Here is an 18,911-nt window from a genome sequence, read left to right as displayed (position 1 = left end):
ATGTTGTTGATGCGTCTTCCAGCATGGTCGTTAATCTGACAGGGTCGGAGGCAGCGGCGTAGCTGAAGAATGCCTCGATGGCAATGTAGCTGGCTCTGAAGGCATGGTCGTTATCCTGGCAGGGCTGGGTGCAGCGGCGGAGACTTTAGAGGCCTTGGGCGAGGTCTTCTTGGAAAAGCCTTTGCAGTAAGTTCCTAGGATGGATCCGAAGAAAACGAAGATTTGGGAATGATGGAGATAAGACTTGATGATACCCAAGGCTACATAGCCGCAGAGCGAGCTCACACCAATGCGGTGGTGAAGCTGGAGACTTTATGTATATAGTGATGCATTCTACGCATCTCATGTCTTACTTTTCAAGCATTCGGGTTCGCGTAAATTACCATTTTAGGTTTTGCAGTCAAAGAGCTAGCCTCTTTCAGACACCACCATCCTGGTTTGTTGTATTATATAATTAGCAGTCAAAACTACTAACCTATCTAAGAGCTTGCTCTTTCAATCCAAGGAGAACCGTTGGTTGTAAGCTTGCAGTTTGCGTAGTTTTCTTTACGTACTCCGTAGCTGAACGCCAGTCATGCCAAAGAAACACAAAAAGGTTGGTCGTCCTCGAAAATACGCCTCTAAAGCGGAGAAAATAAAGCATGACGTTACTTCAGGCAGCTCGACAGTATCCGGACTCTGAATGTCCCAGAACTGGCATAGAGTCTTGATTGCGTACAGCTCTCGGCCTTTAGTCTTATGTTGATTCCTAAAATGAAATACGGCTCCGTCACCGGCTTGGACCGCAATCTTACACAGAAGGCATATGCCGAGCCTGTGGGGGCTCCGGAAAGTAATGAGGTCTTTGGTCGTTTCTTGTAACTCTGCCTAAACTTTAGTATTGTTTAGATTCTCAGGTGGCTGCTGGAGAACTCTTACCTTCGTTTGGGATAGCTTTCTTCTTCACACTAGTGCTGGTTATACTCGTTGTCGTAGGAGATCCCACCGCTTCAGGCTCTTTTCTCATCTTACTTGCCTGGTGGATGAATGCATGCCACTCGGTTGAAGCCCACTCATAAGCACGAAGCAGTGATGGCTGCAACCGATGCGGGAGGCACCATCAAGACCGTATGTCGTGTTACGTTGAATAACCTTATGCCCGCTCTGCATCGCAAATGCGACGTTCTTATCGGCTGCTGGGCTCTTTTCGTCATATTGGTTAAAAGGGGTGTAGACTTCTCGCACGTGCTTTTCTGTTATGCCAATAGCAATTTGCCGGTACATTTGACTAGTTATCCTCTGTTTCCATACGCCATGTGCTGCTGCTTGCAGAATGGACGTACATTTCGACGTTGCCCATGGCTTTTCATTCTTTCCGAATAGCAAATGCGTGGGCCGCCATAGTTCCCTTATTTTCATGTGTTCGTGGAGCTCGCGACGTAAAATCTCTGCTACAGGATGAATAAATGCGAGGTACTTGATAACCACTAGACCAAGCCGTAGTGGCAGGAATCGGACCACATAAAACTCCTTGTTCGTCATCCGCTTTGCTTTATGGTGCTTGATGATGTACACCACGGAGCCATTCCACACATACACGCCTCTCGAAGCCCATGCCGTGTTTTCGCATAGAAGCCACTGTAGCTCGCGCAGCCGCGGCGTTTGGCCTCCGCTTGTGTATTTGCCACCAAATATCGACTCTTGTAAACGAGTCACCATACATAAGTAGTGCTTCACAGCTGACCATTGCCAGCCTTTATGGGCTATAAGCGGTGGCTGATGTCTGTAAGGCTGACTTAATTGGGCGAGGAGTTGTCTTGTAGCCATTTGGAATCCGTTCTCCTCGTGCTTCACGAACGAATAGCCAACTTCTCGATTTGTCATATTGTCCTTGATTTCAGCAATGTTCAAGACTGGATCAAGACCATAGAGCAGATCCTGAGCCATAGCCTCTGCTTCTGATATGAAGTAGCCAGATAATGTTCGGAATTGGTCCACCATACTAATCGTCAGCTCCGTGCCAAGCGACACAACTTGGTCATCGTCACTCCAATGAAGTATAAATGACGGACCCTCCGTTTTGGCGACCGAGTAGCCGAAACTGCGCAAGCTGAACATTTCAGCAAGAGAGCTTGCAGATCCAGCGGCAATCAATTTGCTGCAGAATTGTTGAATCATTTCAAGCTGCCCGTCATCTGGTCTCCGTGGAATATCGAGACTTGAATACGTCGAGAGCGGCAATGCAGACTCGAGAAATAACAGACGCTGCACGTATATGAGCCCTGATAGCGATGGGCAGAAGTCTCTTGCCAGCTTAAACTGCTGGCAGTCGCTTGAGAATCCGAAAATGCCGCTGAAGTAAAGTAGCACTGTAGACCCGGGCTGCCCACCTCGGACTTCTTGTTTACATATAGCAACAGAAAGCTTGAATAATAACTCAAGAAAGTCAATGCTTGCCATTTTTAAACGTCTCTTGTCCTGATGATGATTGACATTGGGTTGATTGACGGCATGTTGATAATTACCCGCGTTCGTGCATGCCTGCTCAATTTCAGGTGCTGAATCTTCATCGCTTATTATGCTCTCAGATGATTCCCAACCAGACTCATAATGACTGGAATCCGAGCTCTCGCCTAAGCAAGAGCCTCGATCCATTGCATTGCTATCATGCAGAGTTCTATTCAGGTGTTGTGCAGTATTTCTGTTACTCTCATCGCGTACTTCTGTCTCTTGGACTTCATCAAAACAGATGCCTGATACTTCGTCGGTGCTGGCATACCTGCCATCTTCCACTGGTGGCCATTGACCTTCTCTGGCATCAAACATGCCCCATATTGGGTGTTGGACTAATTGCAACAAAAGCTGACTTATATCATCTGGAATCTGAACACCTGTTTCTTCCTTTGCCTCTCTTGACAGGTGGTGTGATCGGATAAGAAATGCTATAAATTTCTTCCATGTATCTCGGTAGCGGCGTCTAGTAGAGCGCTCCGTCATAACTTCGAACGACCGCGAGTTATATTTCATGGCGTTGGATGTAACCATCCAGCATCGTATCAGACTCCACGGCCTTTATTTATGTCAGAGGAATTCTCAGTATAACCTCGGCCCTGAATGGATTGTAAATGATTATTATCAAAAGGGCCCTCATTGTAACTCTTCCGGTATAAAGCTACCTCTGAGATCTTGAGAGGAATGCCATCATCGTATTGGTAGTTAAGGTACCGATAATGGCCGCCTGCACCCTGAGCCAGGTCGCTTCTTTTATCTTCGGCTCCTTCTGTAATTTGCACACTAATGTGGTAACAAGCCTCATTCACATCTGTAGTCCAATCGTGTTCAAGCCAAATATACCTAAGATAATTTAGTATCGAGTAAATAGGTAATAAATAATCACTAACTTTCCACCAAAATCATAGGTGATATCTGGCAGACTTTGGCGAATTTCTGGGATAGAATCCGTTGTTGGAGTCTTATTGTCACAATCTGGTTCACTGTGATAGTGAAAAACCCTTATAAACAGCTGGTTCCGTTACAATAATTGCTTACAATAGTGATTATTGGCCTAATCTTTTGCCCTGTTTGGCTCAACGGTATAACGGATCGTTACACTTATTATCGGAAGCTATGACCTAATACTATGTAAGCTAGGATAAAGGAAGTGGAAAGAAGACATAAACACCTTTAAGGCCTTCACCCAACGTCTCTGACTGGTGGACATTGGGATCTCAGAGATAAGTAAATGTAAAGAGGTTGAGTATATATTACTAAGGGATCAGGGCAGCAGTGAGTAATATACTAGTTGGTAGTCACGATTTTATAGTAGTACCAGGTGTTTATGGTAAAAAACTGTTGGTTAAGGTCTGGCCAAGCTATTGAAGAGCGGAATAGAGTTGCTCTTATATGTATAGGAGATTGTTCCTAATTGAACCGATGTTTATTATAATACCTTAGTTTAGACAAAATGATAGAAAGGTATATATCCTCTGGTTTACTACCTTTTGTAGACTTATATTATTATTCCCGTTAGCTATAAACTTAGAAAGGCCTTTGTAAAGATTAAAATCTCCATGAATTTCTATTCCCTTAAGGTATAGTATGTCAGTCTAGATCTTTAATAAGCAAAGAATAGGAAATTGAAAAATAAAGAGATTTTAATTATATTTACTAAAAATAATATATATATTAAAGTAATCCTTAAAGTCATTAAAAGTATTTTTATTTTAGGCTTAATAGGCTTAAGTATTTATACTTATTATTGGTTTTTTTTTTTTTTTTGCCTTTTGCTTATTAGTGTAACATTCTATTATACTGTTGTGACGAACCGTACACTAGATAGTTAGTAATACGAGGGCTTCCCAAGGGACAAACCTAGAGTTCAGTTCTGGGTTTATGTTGGCGGAGCGATCAGGAGATCTTCGGGCAATGTAAACAGTAATGATAATGTCACCAGATAGTAAGCAGTGCAGAGCGTGTTGCAATCTTGATTCTGTGTTAACAACTGGCTATCTAAGTTATCTAAATGAGCGTAGAGAAGTGAACTTATATATCCGATTTGACTGGGCTGGATCACTTGTAGAATCTAATGATCCGTCGTGGATCATCTCATAGTTTTGATGATCCGTGTCTGGCTCATTGGATCATTGAAATGATCTAATGATCCATCCGTGATTGGTAGGTCGGTCCTACGTTGATCCGGTTCTGCCTACCCGGTAGGCCTGTTGGTGCGACCATAAGAGATGGGTCGTGACACATATGCGCTACTAGGTCAAGTGGAAGACATATCTGGATATATCAAAGCTCACGAATATGCGCTCGCTTATGAATTTGATCATTATGTTGGTGGTCATTTAACGCGATCTGGAAATGGCACCGACGTGGAAAATAATCATGGCTATGTTCTCGATCTCGAAGCAAATTGCCGTGAAGCTTTCTCGCTTGGTGGAAGCCCGCCGAGTGCTACTAATCCGATAAATGCAGATGCCATTCGTTCAGCTGCGCTTGCAATTAACCCGAGAAACGGCTACGCAGCTCAGAAGACTTTATTGGATGTGTGACGATCCGGTCCCTAGATCCTAGGTTATCGTTTATAGGGTAGGGGGAGATTCCCAAGGGATAGATGCGTGTGTCTATGTTGGCAGATGGGATAGGATATCCAGTTATTGAGCACGTTGCGTAGTCACGTAGTTGGTAGATAAGATGTAACTCGTATCTGGTACTATTGATGTGTTAACGACTGACTATCTAAGCTATCTAATGAGTGTGTGTTCGTTTGACTTATATAGTAAGTCGCTTCGTGAAAGTCGACTGAGGTCGACGGTCGGCCTGTGTCGACTATCTATAAAGCCGACGCGGAGTCGTTGTCGACTTTTCGTTGATTGGTCGTTCGGTCCGTACCTAATCCGTGGTACGTACCAATTCATGCGTTGGGTCGTGACAGGATGCTTATAGCGAATACTGTAACAACAAAACTAATGAAAAATGGGCTAGTAAGCTAGCGGGTACAGATGTCTATGGATTCTACAACGCATTCAAGATGATTGATTCTTTGCGGCTCGAATTAGATGTTATTGTTCCCTGAACTTATTATAAAAGATCATTGTAATTTCAAATTTCTTTCATAATAATTCATTGTTATTCCACCCGAAAGTTAGGTTTTACCGCGTACCGTAATAGCAAAAGCAGGACATTAACAAAGGAAAAGGCAAATTTTCTAACCTGCTACAAGCCAGATAAAATTCTCCTCTTAGTTTTCTTTATTATTACATGCCAAATACGCTTGATGTAAGTAACTTGCCAAGCCAATATAAATATAGGGTCTAGGGTTAGTCTTTTTTTTTTCTTTTGGGAAATCGGTGCTATGAATGAGGGGGCGGAGACAGGATGTGGAGGTAGCCTACCCGGCACTGGCAGTTGGGGTTAAATGGGGTAAGGCAAGCAGGGGTCAGATGGGTATAAGAAGGCCGGCGCCCGGGTGCGCCCGGGGTTTTGGAGGCTTGTTTTTTTTTCACCTTTTCCCACTGCTTTTTCTTATAACCTTTTTCCGCGACTTTTCTTATGGCTTTTCTTATGACTTTTTCCATGATTTTTCCGCAGGATTTTCTTCCTACCTCTTCAATATATTATTTTTTCCTATTGTTTTAATGCACCGCTTTTATTTATCTCTTTGATGCACTGTTGTTGTTCATTGCTTTGATGCACCGCCATTGTTTATCGCTTTGATGCATTACATGTAATGCACTGCCTTGATACACTCCCTTGATATATGTTGCTTGTATATGTTGGAAGTGTTAGAAGCTCTCTCTTGTGTATATGCCCTTTCCCTTAGATGAGTGCTGCTTTTTACAGCAGGCTTGTTTTCTACACAAGGCTTGTCTCTTGTGCTTTGGATAAGTGTTGCTTGTGAAAGCCGAGTGGTTATTCAAGCGAGCTTTGCCTTTTATACAAAGACCTTTTTGAACAAGTGTTGTTCTCTTACATAAGCGTGGTTATGTTATGCAAGGAGTGTGTTTTACAGGAGCGCTGTTTTGCGAATATGTGGTGTTTTCTCGGGCAAGAGTGGCTGTGTTACAGGCGGTGGATTGTTTGCACAAGCTTTGGCCGTTGAAGAAGGGCGAGCTTCCTACCAGCGTGGTCTCCCGAACGAGTGTGGTGTTGTTGACCAATGCGGTCCTCTGAACCAATGCGGTCTCTCAAACGAGTGTGGTCTTCCGAACCAATGCCGTCTTCTGAACCAATGCCGCCTCCCGAACGAATATGGTCTGCTGAACTGGCGCTGCCTCGTGAAGGAGAGCGGTGTTTACAACAAGTGTTGTGTTTTTTACAAGAGCAGTGTTTTTGAACAAAGACGGGCTTTTTGAACAGGCGTTGTTTTTGAACAAGTGCTGCTTTGTTTAGAGAGCTTTGTTGACTGAAGGAAGGTGAAACTGAAGCGGCTGGTAGCCCTACAGCGGACACTAACTCCAACCCCAACTCTAACCCTAAAGTAAGGGTAGAGGTTTAAGTTACACAAGACTGGAGCTTAGAGCGTCTGTTGCACAAGGCAGGCCTAGGTAAGTAAGCAAAGTGGGTTGAACAAAGGCAGTGTCGTGAAGTGGTTCCCTAACTCAAGGCTTGCGTTGTTTAGAGGCGCAGGGCCCTAAAGTAAGGTCTGTGGTGCAGGTGCTGAAGAAGAGGGTGTTTCAAACAAACTCAGTTTCTCCTTGGCTACTTGTAAGCCAGGTAAGTAGTTTACAGGACCTAGCAAAGCCAACCGCTGGGGTTTTTACAGCAGTAGGGAGTACAGTAACAGAAAAGTAGGGGCTGAGTCTTGTGGGAAAAAAAAAAAAGGTCAAGTAAGCCCAGCTCTTAACTCTGACCTTAATCTTGGCCTTAACCTTGGCCTTAACCTTGGCCTTAACCCTAACCCTGTGCCTGCTACAAGCCTGTAAGACTGTGCCTGTTTTTGAAGCCTTGCCCTTGCTAGGAGTAAGTGTAACTCTAACCGCTTGGAACAGTTGAAAGTAGTGTTGAAAGTAGTGTTGAAAGTAGTGTTGAAAGTAGTGTTGGGTTAGGGTTAGGGTTATAAAGTACTGGGACGCTGCAAAGAGGAAAATAGATATGATGAGCAACAAAGGTCCGACACTGCTCTGGTCTGTAAAGACGACAGAGGTGTTTCGCCCTTGGTGGGCTCATTATACCCCAGGGTCCCGACTCGTTAAGGTAGGGTTAGGTTCCTTACAGTAGCTGTTTTTTTCTTCCTACTTCTACCTCCGGAGGCAGATTAGTCCCACTCTCGCTTCTAAATACAGTAACCCCACTTCTGCCTCCGGAGGTAGACTGATTCCACCTCTGCTTCTACTCTAGAAATCTAAACACCAACGGGGCCATGTTTCCCCTTTTCCTCCAATCACAATCCCTGCACCCTCAACCCTGCAGCACCATTCACAATTTCGCGTTTTTCCAGCTTCAGGTCCAGCCGTAAACGGCGCCCGTTTCCCCAGCCGCGCCCCACTGCGCCGCCCAATGGGGAGGGCATATTTCTTCCGTCTCTACATCCCTTGCGCCTTCCCCCGCTCGCCAAACGGGCCTTAATGCCTCTTAAACGCAGAACCGTCCCCTCCTATGGACGGCCCGTTGGTGTTTAGATTTCTAGAGTAGCAACCAATCTATGTATTGTATATGTTGTACGAGAACAAACATAATAAAACAAATTTGTAATTTATAAGCGTCGAGATCGTGCCACTTTTCCAGGCATTGAAGGCTAGATAGTGTTATATATAAGAAAGAGAGAGAGAGAGAGAGAAGAACCATGCTTGGTATTGTTCACGAGATATTGTTCACGACATAGACTTTCGAGAGATTTTGAATCTTATTCAGAAGCAAGGCATTGTCAACCAACCATTCACATGAAAAATAGATTGTAGTAGCCTATTGTACTTCTCACTTTTCCGTCCGGGAACGTTTGTTTGTCAAGGTAGAGACACCAGAAGTAGCTAAATGTTGATCATCGGTTTTGTTGGGCGAACCTTCAAACCATATGCGCAAAGTTGAAGCTCCGCCTTTTCCACAATTCTCGCACTTACATTGTAACGTGGATATCGGAACTATCTTGTGATATCCACAAATGGAACAGTGTCCCAGAAGTGGTCGATGTAGACACGATTTGAGGAGATCATTCGCGAACTCGGGAATCTTATCAATTGTTTCATCCAAAGATTGTTGGACATCAGCCTTGAGCGGGGGCCATGCAGTTCTCTCTCTAACAGACTCGATTACGATGTTGCGAAGTGTTCCACTTGAGGTGGGCTGTAAGGCGTAAATTTCCGGCACTAACTGGAGGAAGCAGCATGTATTCTGCTCTTGCCTAACGGCCTCTTTGAATTTTGTCCACGATAAAGTGCGGAGCCCGTTGATGAGGTATTTATCTGCTAGACTGAACATTCTAGCATGAAGGGTTATTGCAGAAGCTGTTTCGCATTGTCCAGACGAGTCCATGGGCAAGATTTCATAATTACCAGTATACAGGTAGTCGACCATTTGTTGGACGGTCATAAAACAGAAATCTTTGATTTCATATTTTCCAGAGGCCTCCTAAGCAGTCATTAATTAAGACGTATTCAGGTAATGCCGGGTTTTAAAGATAAATTTACCTTGTAGGAACCAGTACATGCTGCTTTAAAGACCGGGGATTGTATACAGACGATGAGCTTATGTACGTTTATTGCCTGGCCGTCGCATGTAAACTGTAGATCACAGAGATCCCCTTGTTCTCGGTCCCTAGCTAAACGTTAAGCTAATGCTATGTTGATCGGTTACAAAGTAACTTACGTCATAATTCATTTACGGAGCTCGTCTGACGGCATTTTCAAGATATATGCACTCTTTGCCGATTTCGACGTAGACGGGTAGATGGATGTGGTAGCTTCTTGCAACAACTTTGCGTCAATAACAAATCTAGTTCGGATTGTAATAGAAGCAAAGCCGTAGCGCCTGCCACTGACAAAAGGGTGGGCTGTTGTAGGAAATGCACATCAACGTGCCGCGTTCAAATATTACAGCAACAAAATGTTTTAGTAACTAAACTTTAGTTAGAACATTAAGAGCCCAGCTATCAAATAATAAGTCAATGTCTACCTATGCATAAGAATGCACGCATGAAGAGATGGTTCATGACAAGATATGGGGCGATCTTGGGCTGAACTTAAATATGCGGTTCGTTCGTTTCTGAAATTTCTTTGACGACACTTAAGGAGCCTGCAGTATTCTGCGTTTCACAGTGTTAATATAGAAGTATGCCTTTTTGGCATAGCGATATTACGGAACGAGAGGTAGCCGGAAGCATCGGCATTGAAGTGTCACAACGAGTAAGCCGACGTACTGCAAGTGTACTTTATCTAACCATCACCAACCCAGTGAGTAACCTAATCTGAAGCTCTGGAGAATCTCCAGATCAAGACGACCGAAACAGAAAAACAAATATTAGCCACGAGTAAGGCTTGACTCAGTACCTACTGTACGATGTGCTTGAAAAGCCGAACCGAGTTGTAGGAAGTTAGAAGAGTGCGGCTGGAGGGCTTGCGAAGCTCATCTATTGTTTATCTCTTACTTCTGCAAATAATATTGGGCGCAATTGAGCTAATCCAGAACAAAGTCATTAAGCGGGGAGGCTCATCAAGTAACTCACGCGTGCCATGAAGGCCTCGTTAACCGCAAGACCGTTTGGAGCAAAAATTTGCTTTGAGAATTCTAAAAGAGTACAATAATTTTTTCGAACCCTGCTCGGTGGAGCAATCGCATCGGAGTATATGAATAGTGCTGACCTCGGATTTTAGATCCACGCAAATTATAATGTTGCTCAGACGTGCCCTCGTCCTCTTTATCAACGCAAACGCGAAATCTGACGATTGATCTATCAGCTCATTGAAGTCCCTCGTTACCAACTGTATCTTCAATTATGAAGGCGCGGTCATCGATCAATAAAGCAACAGGCACGATATGTAATCATCTAGTTGCTATATAATACCGCACTTGGAAATTTATAAGACCAGTTGATGTAATTATATACTTCAGAGACTTATGGGGATGACGACCTCCTTTGTAGAATTATCGTTTTCAACTAAGCTTGAAAGATCCTTTGATTTGCCAATCTTCTCCAACCTATGGCACATATGACGAATAAGAGCTTGTTCGTTCACGGAGGTAAGTTCCTTGGAAAACCTCGCTTTATTTGCAGGCTCCAGAAGCTTCATCTGTGTCGTGCCATTTGAAGTATCCGGCTTCGGCCGACTAGACCCACGTTGAAACTTCTCCTATATGCTTGGGGACTCAACATGAACATTAAGCTGCTTATTCTCTGTTTTTGGTGTTTGTATATTTATTGATGTACCTATTCGCATGGATTTGATGGAGCTACCATACCGTCCGACGAACTGAGGCCAGTGCGATTTACAGATTCCGCCATGGTTATTCGAAATAGGCGATTATAATACAAATGAAACTTGCACGAAGATTACTGCTTCAAAGGTGCATGAATTCGTCGATGGAATGCGTACCTACGGATCAATTATAGGCAGGTAAACCCTTGAATGGACACCACGAAGTTTCTGAGACATTTTGTTGACCAGTACCAGACAACGAACAAGGTATGAAAGTGAGGGAAGAGGAGGAGTGAGAGGAGCAGCGGTGTCACAAACGGAGGCGACGAGGCTTCGATGATGCAATGACCGACCATTCATTACCATTCCCAATGGCTACATTTTGTGTGCTGGGACTTGCGTTTTGGTGGGGCTTGTCGACGAATCCGGTGGCAGGAATGATCTCTGCCGAGTTGCAGGTCTTGTTAGCAGCCACCTGGACAAAGGCAATGCAATGCAGGCCGCGCTATGCTTCCATCTTAATATTCACTACGATTGGCCTGTACGCCGTGCTGCTGGGACTGTTCATGATACCAACTTTTCAAATTTACGCTATATATTTTCAAGTAAACAAACGACGGCAAGGTGTGAAAAGGACATCCTTGCCAGGATCAATTATCAGTGTCTGTCAAAACTGTGATTGCATGGTACAACTTGATGGATTCCTAAACTTCCTAACCAGTGACATTAGTCGAGCCGTTAGCGAGTCCCGCCTCGAAAAGCACTTCCGTCTTAATGCATGCCACCTGCAACCTCGGCTCATCCTCGAAAATGGCTGGTAGTCCGTTACGACTCTTGTTGCACTTTGCACCGCATCGCTCCGGGTGTCCGCGATGTTCGGCGATAGCTCGGGGACATACAAAAACCTTTGAACTCCCCAAGGCATACGAGAAATCGAACTTGGTGTTGGCATTCACAGTATTGAAGTGTCCCGGTAGTGCCTGCAAGATATTGCTGCCACCAAAGATATCGATGCTGTATCGAACTCTGACGGCAGCCAGATAACGCTCGTTCTGGATCCAGTCCTCCAACTTGGAGATACCAAAATATTTTGCCTCGCCGAGGAGAGCCAGATACATTGCGTAATCATGGGACTGTGTGGCAACGTTGAAAAACAGCGGAGGATTGCCACTTCGAAGATAGCGGAGAACGTGTTCGAACAGGGTTGGATCCGCATCCACAAAGTACGAGCCATCTTCGTCAGCGTCGTTCCAGCTACCGGAAAGACGAGCACGAAAATACTCGCTTTCGCCAACGAGCGTGTTATGGGTCGTAGTAAATCGCCGCTCGCCGACCTGTAGCGTGACGCGTGTCATGCTGGCTGTGCTGCTGTTATATTCCGAAGAAAAGGACATGACCTAATCATCGCTGTTGAAAGGACTTCTTGAGTGAAAGATGAAATATGTGGATGCTACAAGCTGATTTACAGCACTATATTTGATATTTTACAGTCTTGATTGAGTTATCATCTTGCTCGCGTGAATCACGCCACGCTCAGCATTAGGTAACGCAGTGATCTATTTCATGCCGTCTTTCGCCAGTACAAGGTATTTTAGAGTTTGACTATCTCATTCCTCTTACTAAGATCAATATTTATCCATGCGAAACAATGAAACGCTGCTATCACCGAAGAGCATTCTCTTGATTCACATGTTAAGAGCTTTAATAAGCTGGTGAAACGAACGAAAGTCAGTCGCGGATTGCTTCTCCTCTGGGTCTGTTTAAACATGATGATGTCGTGGCGCACAGTATTGCGTCAGACCGTGCCCTGACGTTCTCCTTCTTGTCACTCTGCCAAGCCTCGTCGAGATACGCAGAGAGCGGAATGCGCGGACCCCGCTGCAGAACATATATACCTGCTCGTGATACTGTAGCAAGTGACATGTACTCCACCGTGTAGAGTAGGTCGCGCGCTGGACCTTGTTCCGGTGAAGCAAAAGCTGCCACTTCATGAGATTTGAAAAAGGTAAATGTACAAGCAACGGAGGCCACTGCTACATCACCCTTCCTATTCGATAGCCTTAGCGTATATCTCCTCTTAATCAAGTCCCTCCAGGCGACGGTGCCCACTTGGAAGCTTCAGGTGTCTGTGCTCTCTTTCCTTTGCGTTTCATGTGCATTCCAACGTTAATGAAAAACAATATGACATATCCTTGGGTGGTGTTCGGAAGCTGTATTCTTCGCTGGTAAGCTACCATCTAAGAATTGTATCGACTCGGCTGACAGAAACTGCTTCATAGGGGCCACAGATGCCAACTATGAAAATTTAAACCATCTCGACTCTCACTCGCTCACGAGGGCTGTGCTCTTCATGGGGTATTCTTATGCAGGGGACAGTTAACCACTGGTGGATTTCCATTTAGCATCGGACAGAAAAACACCACAAATTCACATATCGAGAAATTGTTACATAGAAAAACTCAAGTGGATCCACGGAAAATTCGTGTTGGTTTTGGTCAATGGACGAGTGCATTGTTACATCTCGTACGCTCCTCTCTAGAGAACGACCGCACTGGGGAACTCAACTCCGAATTTCTCTTCAACCCAGAAGATTTTCAGGAGACGCCAATGACACATCAACCCAACTCTGCTGCAAAAGTGCTTCAAAATAGGAAGAATCTAAATCTTAAAATCTACCAGGAGAAAGAAGACTACATCCGGCTTGAGAATCGAGTTAAAGAATTCTTCGACACTCTCGAGAAGATTATAAACTATCAGGCGAATCTCTGGAGGGGCTTGAATACGAGGTTTAAAGTGCGAAATCATCTCGAAGATTGGGATTATAATGACTTAGCCAAACAGCGAGACAGCATGCGACCTAGAGTGGCTACAATTCAATCGGTTGGAAAAGGGTGGATTGACTTCACCAGAGCCATTGATGCAGTTACTCTATTTGGGCGTGGATTGAGAGGATATGAAGAATATGCTGAGACATAAAGACAGCTGAGCTACCGTCTCATCTCGATCCTGGTTAATGACACGTCCGCATCAACCGATCCACGACCAAAGAGCCACAATCACTACCCGCAACTCATAGAAAACGAACGAAAATAATGGATTCGATGTCGTACGATTGTTTCTAGTGACTTGACGCATTTTTATTCGAATTTTAAGCGTGCGCTACACTATAACACAAGAGCCTACGATCGCGAAGAAACCATAACAATCGCAAAAACACAGCCAAAATCAACACATCTCTACCGCCACCAAAACCCCTGTAACAAAGCAAGGGATCTATAGCAAAGTTATTTTATATTACTTTGCGGTTAATATGGTTATTTTCTTTTTCTTTATAGAAGTATTCTTGCGCTTTTATCTTGAGTATAAAATAAGTGTAATTGCTAGTAAAATCAGTGTGCCGGTTTGAAGCCGAACAGTTGGCTACTAAAAGTGGAGCCAACGGGTAATGCTGAAATTGTCTGAACGAGAAGGCTTTCGCGTAAAAAGACCCGTCATGGAACCGATTGCTCGTTCAGAGTCTTTGTCCCGAATCATGTATGTATTACCGGGCCAAAGAACTGCATCTTAAGGGTCATTCCAGAGACAGAGTTCCCCGATGGCATTTGAATCGCCGCTCGGGGTATATATAATAGAAGAAGCTGTTGAGGTCGTGTTCGTTGAACTGAGACCCATGATGACTGATGTTTAGGAGCCGACAGAGGGAAATGCGTGGGGAGATGAAGCGAGGATGAAAGCGTTGTTGACGGGTGGAAGTTGATGTTGCCGGGACTGTGGCCTCAAATTGCATCGTAGATGTACCATCGCCTTGAACTGCCTCAGTTCGGAATGTAAGTTAATAATAACGAACAACTTTTTCCCCCAAGTCCCTGAACATTTAACCTTGAGTAACAGCTGCGTAGCTTATAGAATATTAATTTTAGACAAAGCTAGTTATTAAAACTTTTGACTAGTGGCTCTCACTAGCCTAATCTCCGGGCAAAAGTTCTTCTGGACCTCTTTGATACGGAGATATAGCAACTGTACTGTTGCGAATGATGATATCACTAAACTTAACAGAGTGCGTTCATAGCTCCTAAAAAGGAACTAAAGCAAATCAAATTAAGTCCCATCGCAGATTTTCTGTTGTCATATTAGGATACGCCATTGACACAGAATGATGAACATACTGGACGTCAATAAAATCCCAGGCTGTGCCAGTTTCCTTCTGTTGGACTAACGATTTCCCATCTTCCGAGATAGATACTTGCAATCATTCAGCGTCCTTTCTCATCAGTAGGATATAACCACCCTTTTCATGCCTATCCATGTCGAAATATTCGTCACTCTTATGGTGGGGTTGTGTGGCCCCGATTTTTCCTTGGGAGTCGTGGCCGAGATAGGCACCGGAAACAGTGTTGCGGAATCCGTACCAGCCATCATTCTTAACACAACGCCAGAAAGCACCTCCTCCGGGGATGGGCTTAGATAAATTTTAACTCTCCATTACAGAGGGTGAGGATGCGGTGTGGCTCTTGCGTACTTCGAATCATAAGTGATTTGTTCACTAAAGGTTGATTCTCTACTGCTTTGGGTGGCGGCAGGGCGGATGCATCAGGCTTATCTTTGTCCGTTTCCTTTTCTCTTATTGCGATGGGGCCGGACATGGTGGAGAGAGTATCTTTGGGTGTCAAGCAGTCGCCGGTTGAACTGCTTGTACTTGTTGAAGTTATCTCCTCCTAGTAATTTTCGCTCATTATCCGAATGTCATAGTAAGAAGCCATTGTAAGCTCTTTCATAAGGGGTACGAGTGGTTTTTATATTATTCAATAACATTATGAAATGCCTATTAGATCTCGATTTAGTTGTGTAAAGAAGTGAAGCTCTCCACTCATTCTGAATGTGTGTATTTTGGTAGGCTTACTTTCAACAAAGTGGGTTAGAATATATATGGGTGCAATATGGTTGAGACCTGTTGAGAAGGTTATGGCTGAACATGAGGCGTTAGTGGCTGACACTGTTCGCTTATGTCTAACGCCTCGCGAAAAATTATCTTCCTCATAATTGGAAGTTTGGCCGATCTTGAAGAAATTGAGGGCCAAAAACTATATGATGCATTCCATCTCAAGAGGTCATAGAAACTCGCTTTTGAGTATGTAAATTTTTGTATATGGAAGATGGAACAGCGGTATGGTTCTCCTATCGACCGTCTTCAAGTGACCATACAAGCTTCCGCTGCTTCCGACACTCAAAATACTTGTCCGCCACGGGATTGAGATCCCAGCGCATATCAGCAATTGTACCACCCGAACATTGGGCTTCACAGCTCACTGCTACAGCTAACCCGCTTCTAGGCTATCCCGGCGAATGTGTACGCTCCGTGCCTTGAACATGACTTGTTCCAAGGCTCCCAGTGACCTCATCTACGTTGGTCGCTTTCTCCAAGCCCACGTCAAGGATCTCTTTGGTAGCCGAGTAGGTAGCGTCGTGTCTCGTGCGTTTCTTCAGCTAACCGTTCTGCAGAAAGATGTTCGGGTCTACCAGCAGTGCCAGGCCATAGCACGAAAGGGTCTCTAGCGTCACCGCCGAGTGATTGACAAGTCACTGAAGCATACCAGCAAGCAGAAGGCAACCTTTCGGCAGCGAGACATCCAGGCCCGCAGCAACTTCTCTATTTAAGTTGGCATTGGCGCAGCTAGTTGCTGGTCCATTACTTCCAAGCACCTCGCCCATGCCTGTTGTAAGCTCCTTATGTCCAGTGTGCTCCGCCCCGGCTAACTCGCTTCAGATGCGCCCCGGGGTCGCTGTTGTTCATCGCGAGGCTGCCATCACCTTCCCGGGCGCCATGTGGCACGAAAAAGACTTTGTCGATACGACTGCGGAGACACTTCCTGATGGTGATGCCAAAGAGCCCACTTTTCAGTGTAAAACCCCTGTTTGGCGGTATAGAGGCCGCTGTATCGTAAAGCGCGGTTATTGTGGCCATGGAGTATAGGTTAGTTTGTTTCTGATATAGATATCTGGATAATTGTTATATTGCATCTGCCCGAGAACTTTTGCTTCCCCGGCTGCGAGGTTCCGTTGTGTCTCTTTCTACATCTTTATTGCATTATGGTAGCGAACCAACTTTCTGTCTGCGTCCCTAGAGCTATTCCTGGAGTAATTCTATGTTTCTAAACATCTAGCTTGCGTCTTCCTCATCCTTTACTCTTGTTCTTGGAACAATATTCTCTTTACCTCTGTGTTAATACATCCATTATCAAGTGGGTATTACGGTATACTTTAGTACCTGGAGCACGAGAAAGACCTCCTGAGCCTGGCCACTCCAGAGGGTGACGTTATTACGTGGCTGGAGACCTTGGTGGAATATGCCGGATTTTATTTCCGTAAGCAGGTCACTGCTGCGGCCAAGCCTCCGTCCGGGATAGAAGATCACATTCCAGTATCCTCAAAATTCAAAAGCAGATATGCTGGAGAAGCAGAACGTGTGGACTGGACTCCCGAGCTGATAGACGGCATCATCTCCTTAGGTGAATTTGAGCAAGTGGGATCTGAAGAGGAAGGCACTCTTCAATTCTATTCAACCCCAGACGCCGAAGAACTCGCACGCAAGCGCGAGCAGCATCAGAGGAAACCTATTAGTGCCGATTCCCTACGGCCGGAGAGCTTGATCAGGGAGCTCATGTTCAGCCTGCAAAATGAATCTTTTAAACTTCAATTTTTCCTACTTGCTGTTACATCGCTTATGCTGGCAGCTACTGAGGCAAGTTAAAGAGCACTGCGATGCTCTACTGTGCGAGTTATATGGGTCAAGATACATAGAGCGTGAAAACCAGCTACCCTTTTTGGTTGGATATATTCTTGGAGCTGCTGTTGGCATGGATGATGAGCTGATGAAAGCTGCAGCGAATAGTATGAATGAGATAAATGGGTTTTTTGATGCAGCAGACCTACAGCTTGGGCTTGGGTTTAACTCAGATATGATTTCGAACTCGGGAGGATTTATAACTGCTGAAGACGGAACTGTTGGTCGCAGCTCGACAAGTGCCCTTACCGAGACAAATGTCGCCATATGGTCGCCAGCCCACCCAAGAGCTTTCGACAAAGCTCGTAAAGCTACCATTTCCACTCGCATAGGAACTATGCACTCGCACTCAGAGGTTAAGGCGGCACTCGAGGCAACCAAAGATGTTGACCAGACGTTCTGCCTATCGGTCAACAACGTTATGCTCGTCTTCTCTGCCTCTCAGGATGAGCACACTTTGCACTGTCACAAGGTTCTCCAAATGCTAGAAGGCTGTTCGATGCGTATAAATGTCAATGACTGTGTTTTCGATTCTAAAAACAGCATCGACGCAGGCATTCAATTGGAGCAAGTCGGAAATCACAAGGTCTACTTGGTTATAAACAAGGGCGTGCAAGGGAGTTCGTAAAATCAGTCTACTTAGTTTACTTTACAATCTATCTATCATTCCCAGTTGACTTCCATACTTTAATAACACTTTATTTTATGATGGGCGGTTTGGATTCCATTTAGACGTATTGACAATATTTGAGAGGGTTTGCGAGATGAGATAAGAAAATGGTTAAAAGGCAAAGTTCTTCAGTAAGAGAATTGCCAAAAGGCGGCCAGCAGACAATAAATACGAGGGCGAGGCACCGTGAATGTGTGTGAAATTGTACATGTAAGTGTATACATAATCGAAGAGCGTAGGAAGTACTGAGGCACGGGACTATGTATAAGGGGCTGGGCAAATGTGACTAGTAATTTATTAAACAGCTGCTCATCTTACATGCCTTCGCCAGTAATAGGCGCACTAGAAAAAACTTGAGCTTACCACAGTATAAAGTATGGGGTATTTAGATGTATACGATAATGTAGCTTCCAGACAACCGCCAGCAGTAGAACACTTGTTGTGCTTTGGCCCGGAGAGGGCTTTCGGGTCGGCTCCATCTGTATAAACACCAAATGTTCTTCGCGCCAAATCACACCGACTTTGCTACTCTACTGGGTGTGTGAAAGCTACAGGGCACTATCGTATGCGCCATATATTACTTACTGTAACGATCCGTTATACCGTTAAGCCAACAGGGCTAAAG

The 18,911-nt window shown here is 44.7% G+C and overlaps 3 protein-coding genes across 3 annotated transcripts; 1 reads left to right on the top strand and 2 right to left on the bottom strand.

Annotated features, from left to right (window-relative positions):
* Positions 1-30: 30 nt before the first annotated feature.
* Positions 31-2,157, bottom strand: TGAM01_v211029 (hypothetical protein; the record flags this gene model as incomplete). The annotated part of the gene is made up of 5 exons (XM_024550959.1): positions 31-260; positions 555-735; positions 795-867; positions 919-947; positions 1,012-2,157. The coding sequence occupies 5 exons, from the start codon at positions 2,155-2,157 to the stop codon at positions 31-33; spliced, it is 1,659 nt and encodes a 552-aa protein (XP_024404299.1).
* A 9,391-nt stretch (positions 2,158-11,548) lies between these two features.
* TGAM01_v211028 (hypothetical protein) lies at positions 11,549-12,190 on the bottom strand (the record flags this gene model as incomplete). The annotated part of the gene is made up of 1 exon (XM_024550958.1): positions 11,549-12,190. The coding sequence occupies one exon, from the start codon at positions 12,188-12,190 to the stop codon at positions 11,549-11,551; it is 642 nt and encodes a 213-aa protein (XP_024404298.1).
* A 4,012-nt stretch (positions 12,191-16,202) lies between these two features.
* TGAM01_v211027 (hypothetical protein) lies at positions 16,203-18,244 on the top strand (the record flags this gene model as incomplete). The annotated part of the gene is made up of 6 exons (XM_018810653.1): positions 16,203-16,286; positions 16,335-16,380; positions 16,430-16,551; positions 16,600-16,800; positions 17,098-17,578; positions 17,634-18,244. The coding sequence occupies 6 exons, from the start codon at positions 16,203-16,205 to the stop codon at positions 18,242-18,244; spliced, it is 1,545 nt and encodes a 514-aa protein (XP_018656131.1).
* Positions 18,245-18,911: the final 667 nt, after the last annotated feature.

The sequence above is a fragment of the Trichoderma gamsii genome (genome assembly GCF_001481775.2).
Source record: "Trichoderma gamsii strain T6085 chromosome Unknown Scaffold_84.2, whole genome shotgun sequence".
NCBI classification, from domain to species: Eukaryota; Fungi; Ascomycota; class Sordariomycetes; order Hypocreales; family Hypocreaceae; genus Trichoderma; species Trichoderma gamsii.
The sequence above is the reverse complement of the archived record's forward strand: the minus strand, read 5'-3'. Positions and strand labels throughout refer to the sequence as shown.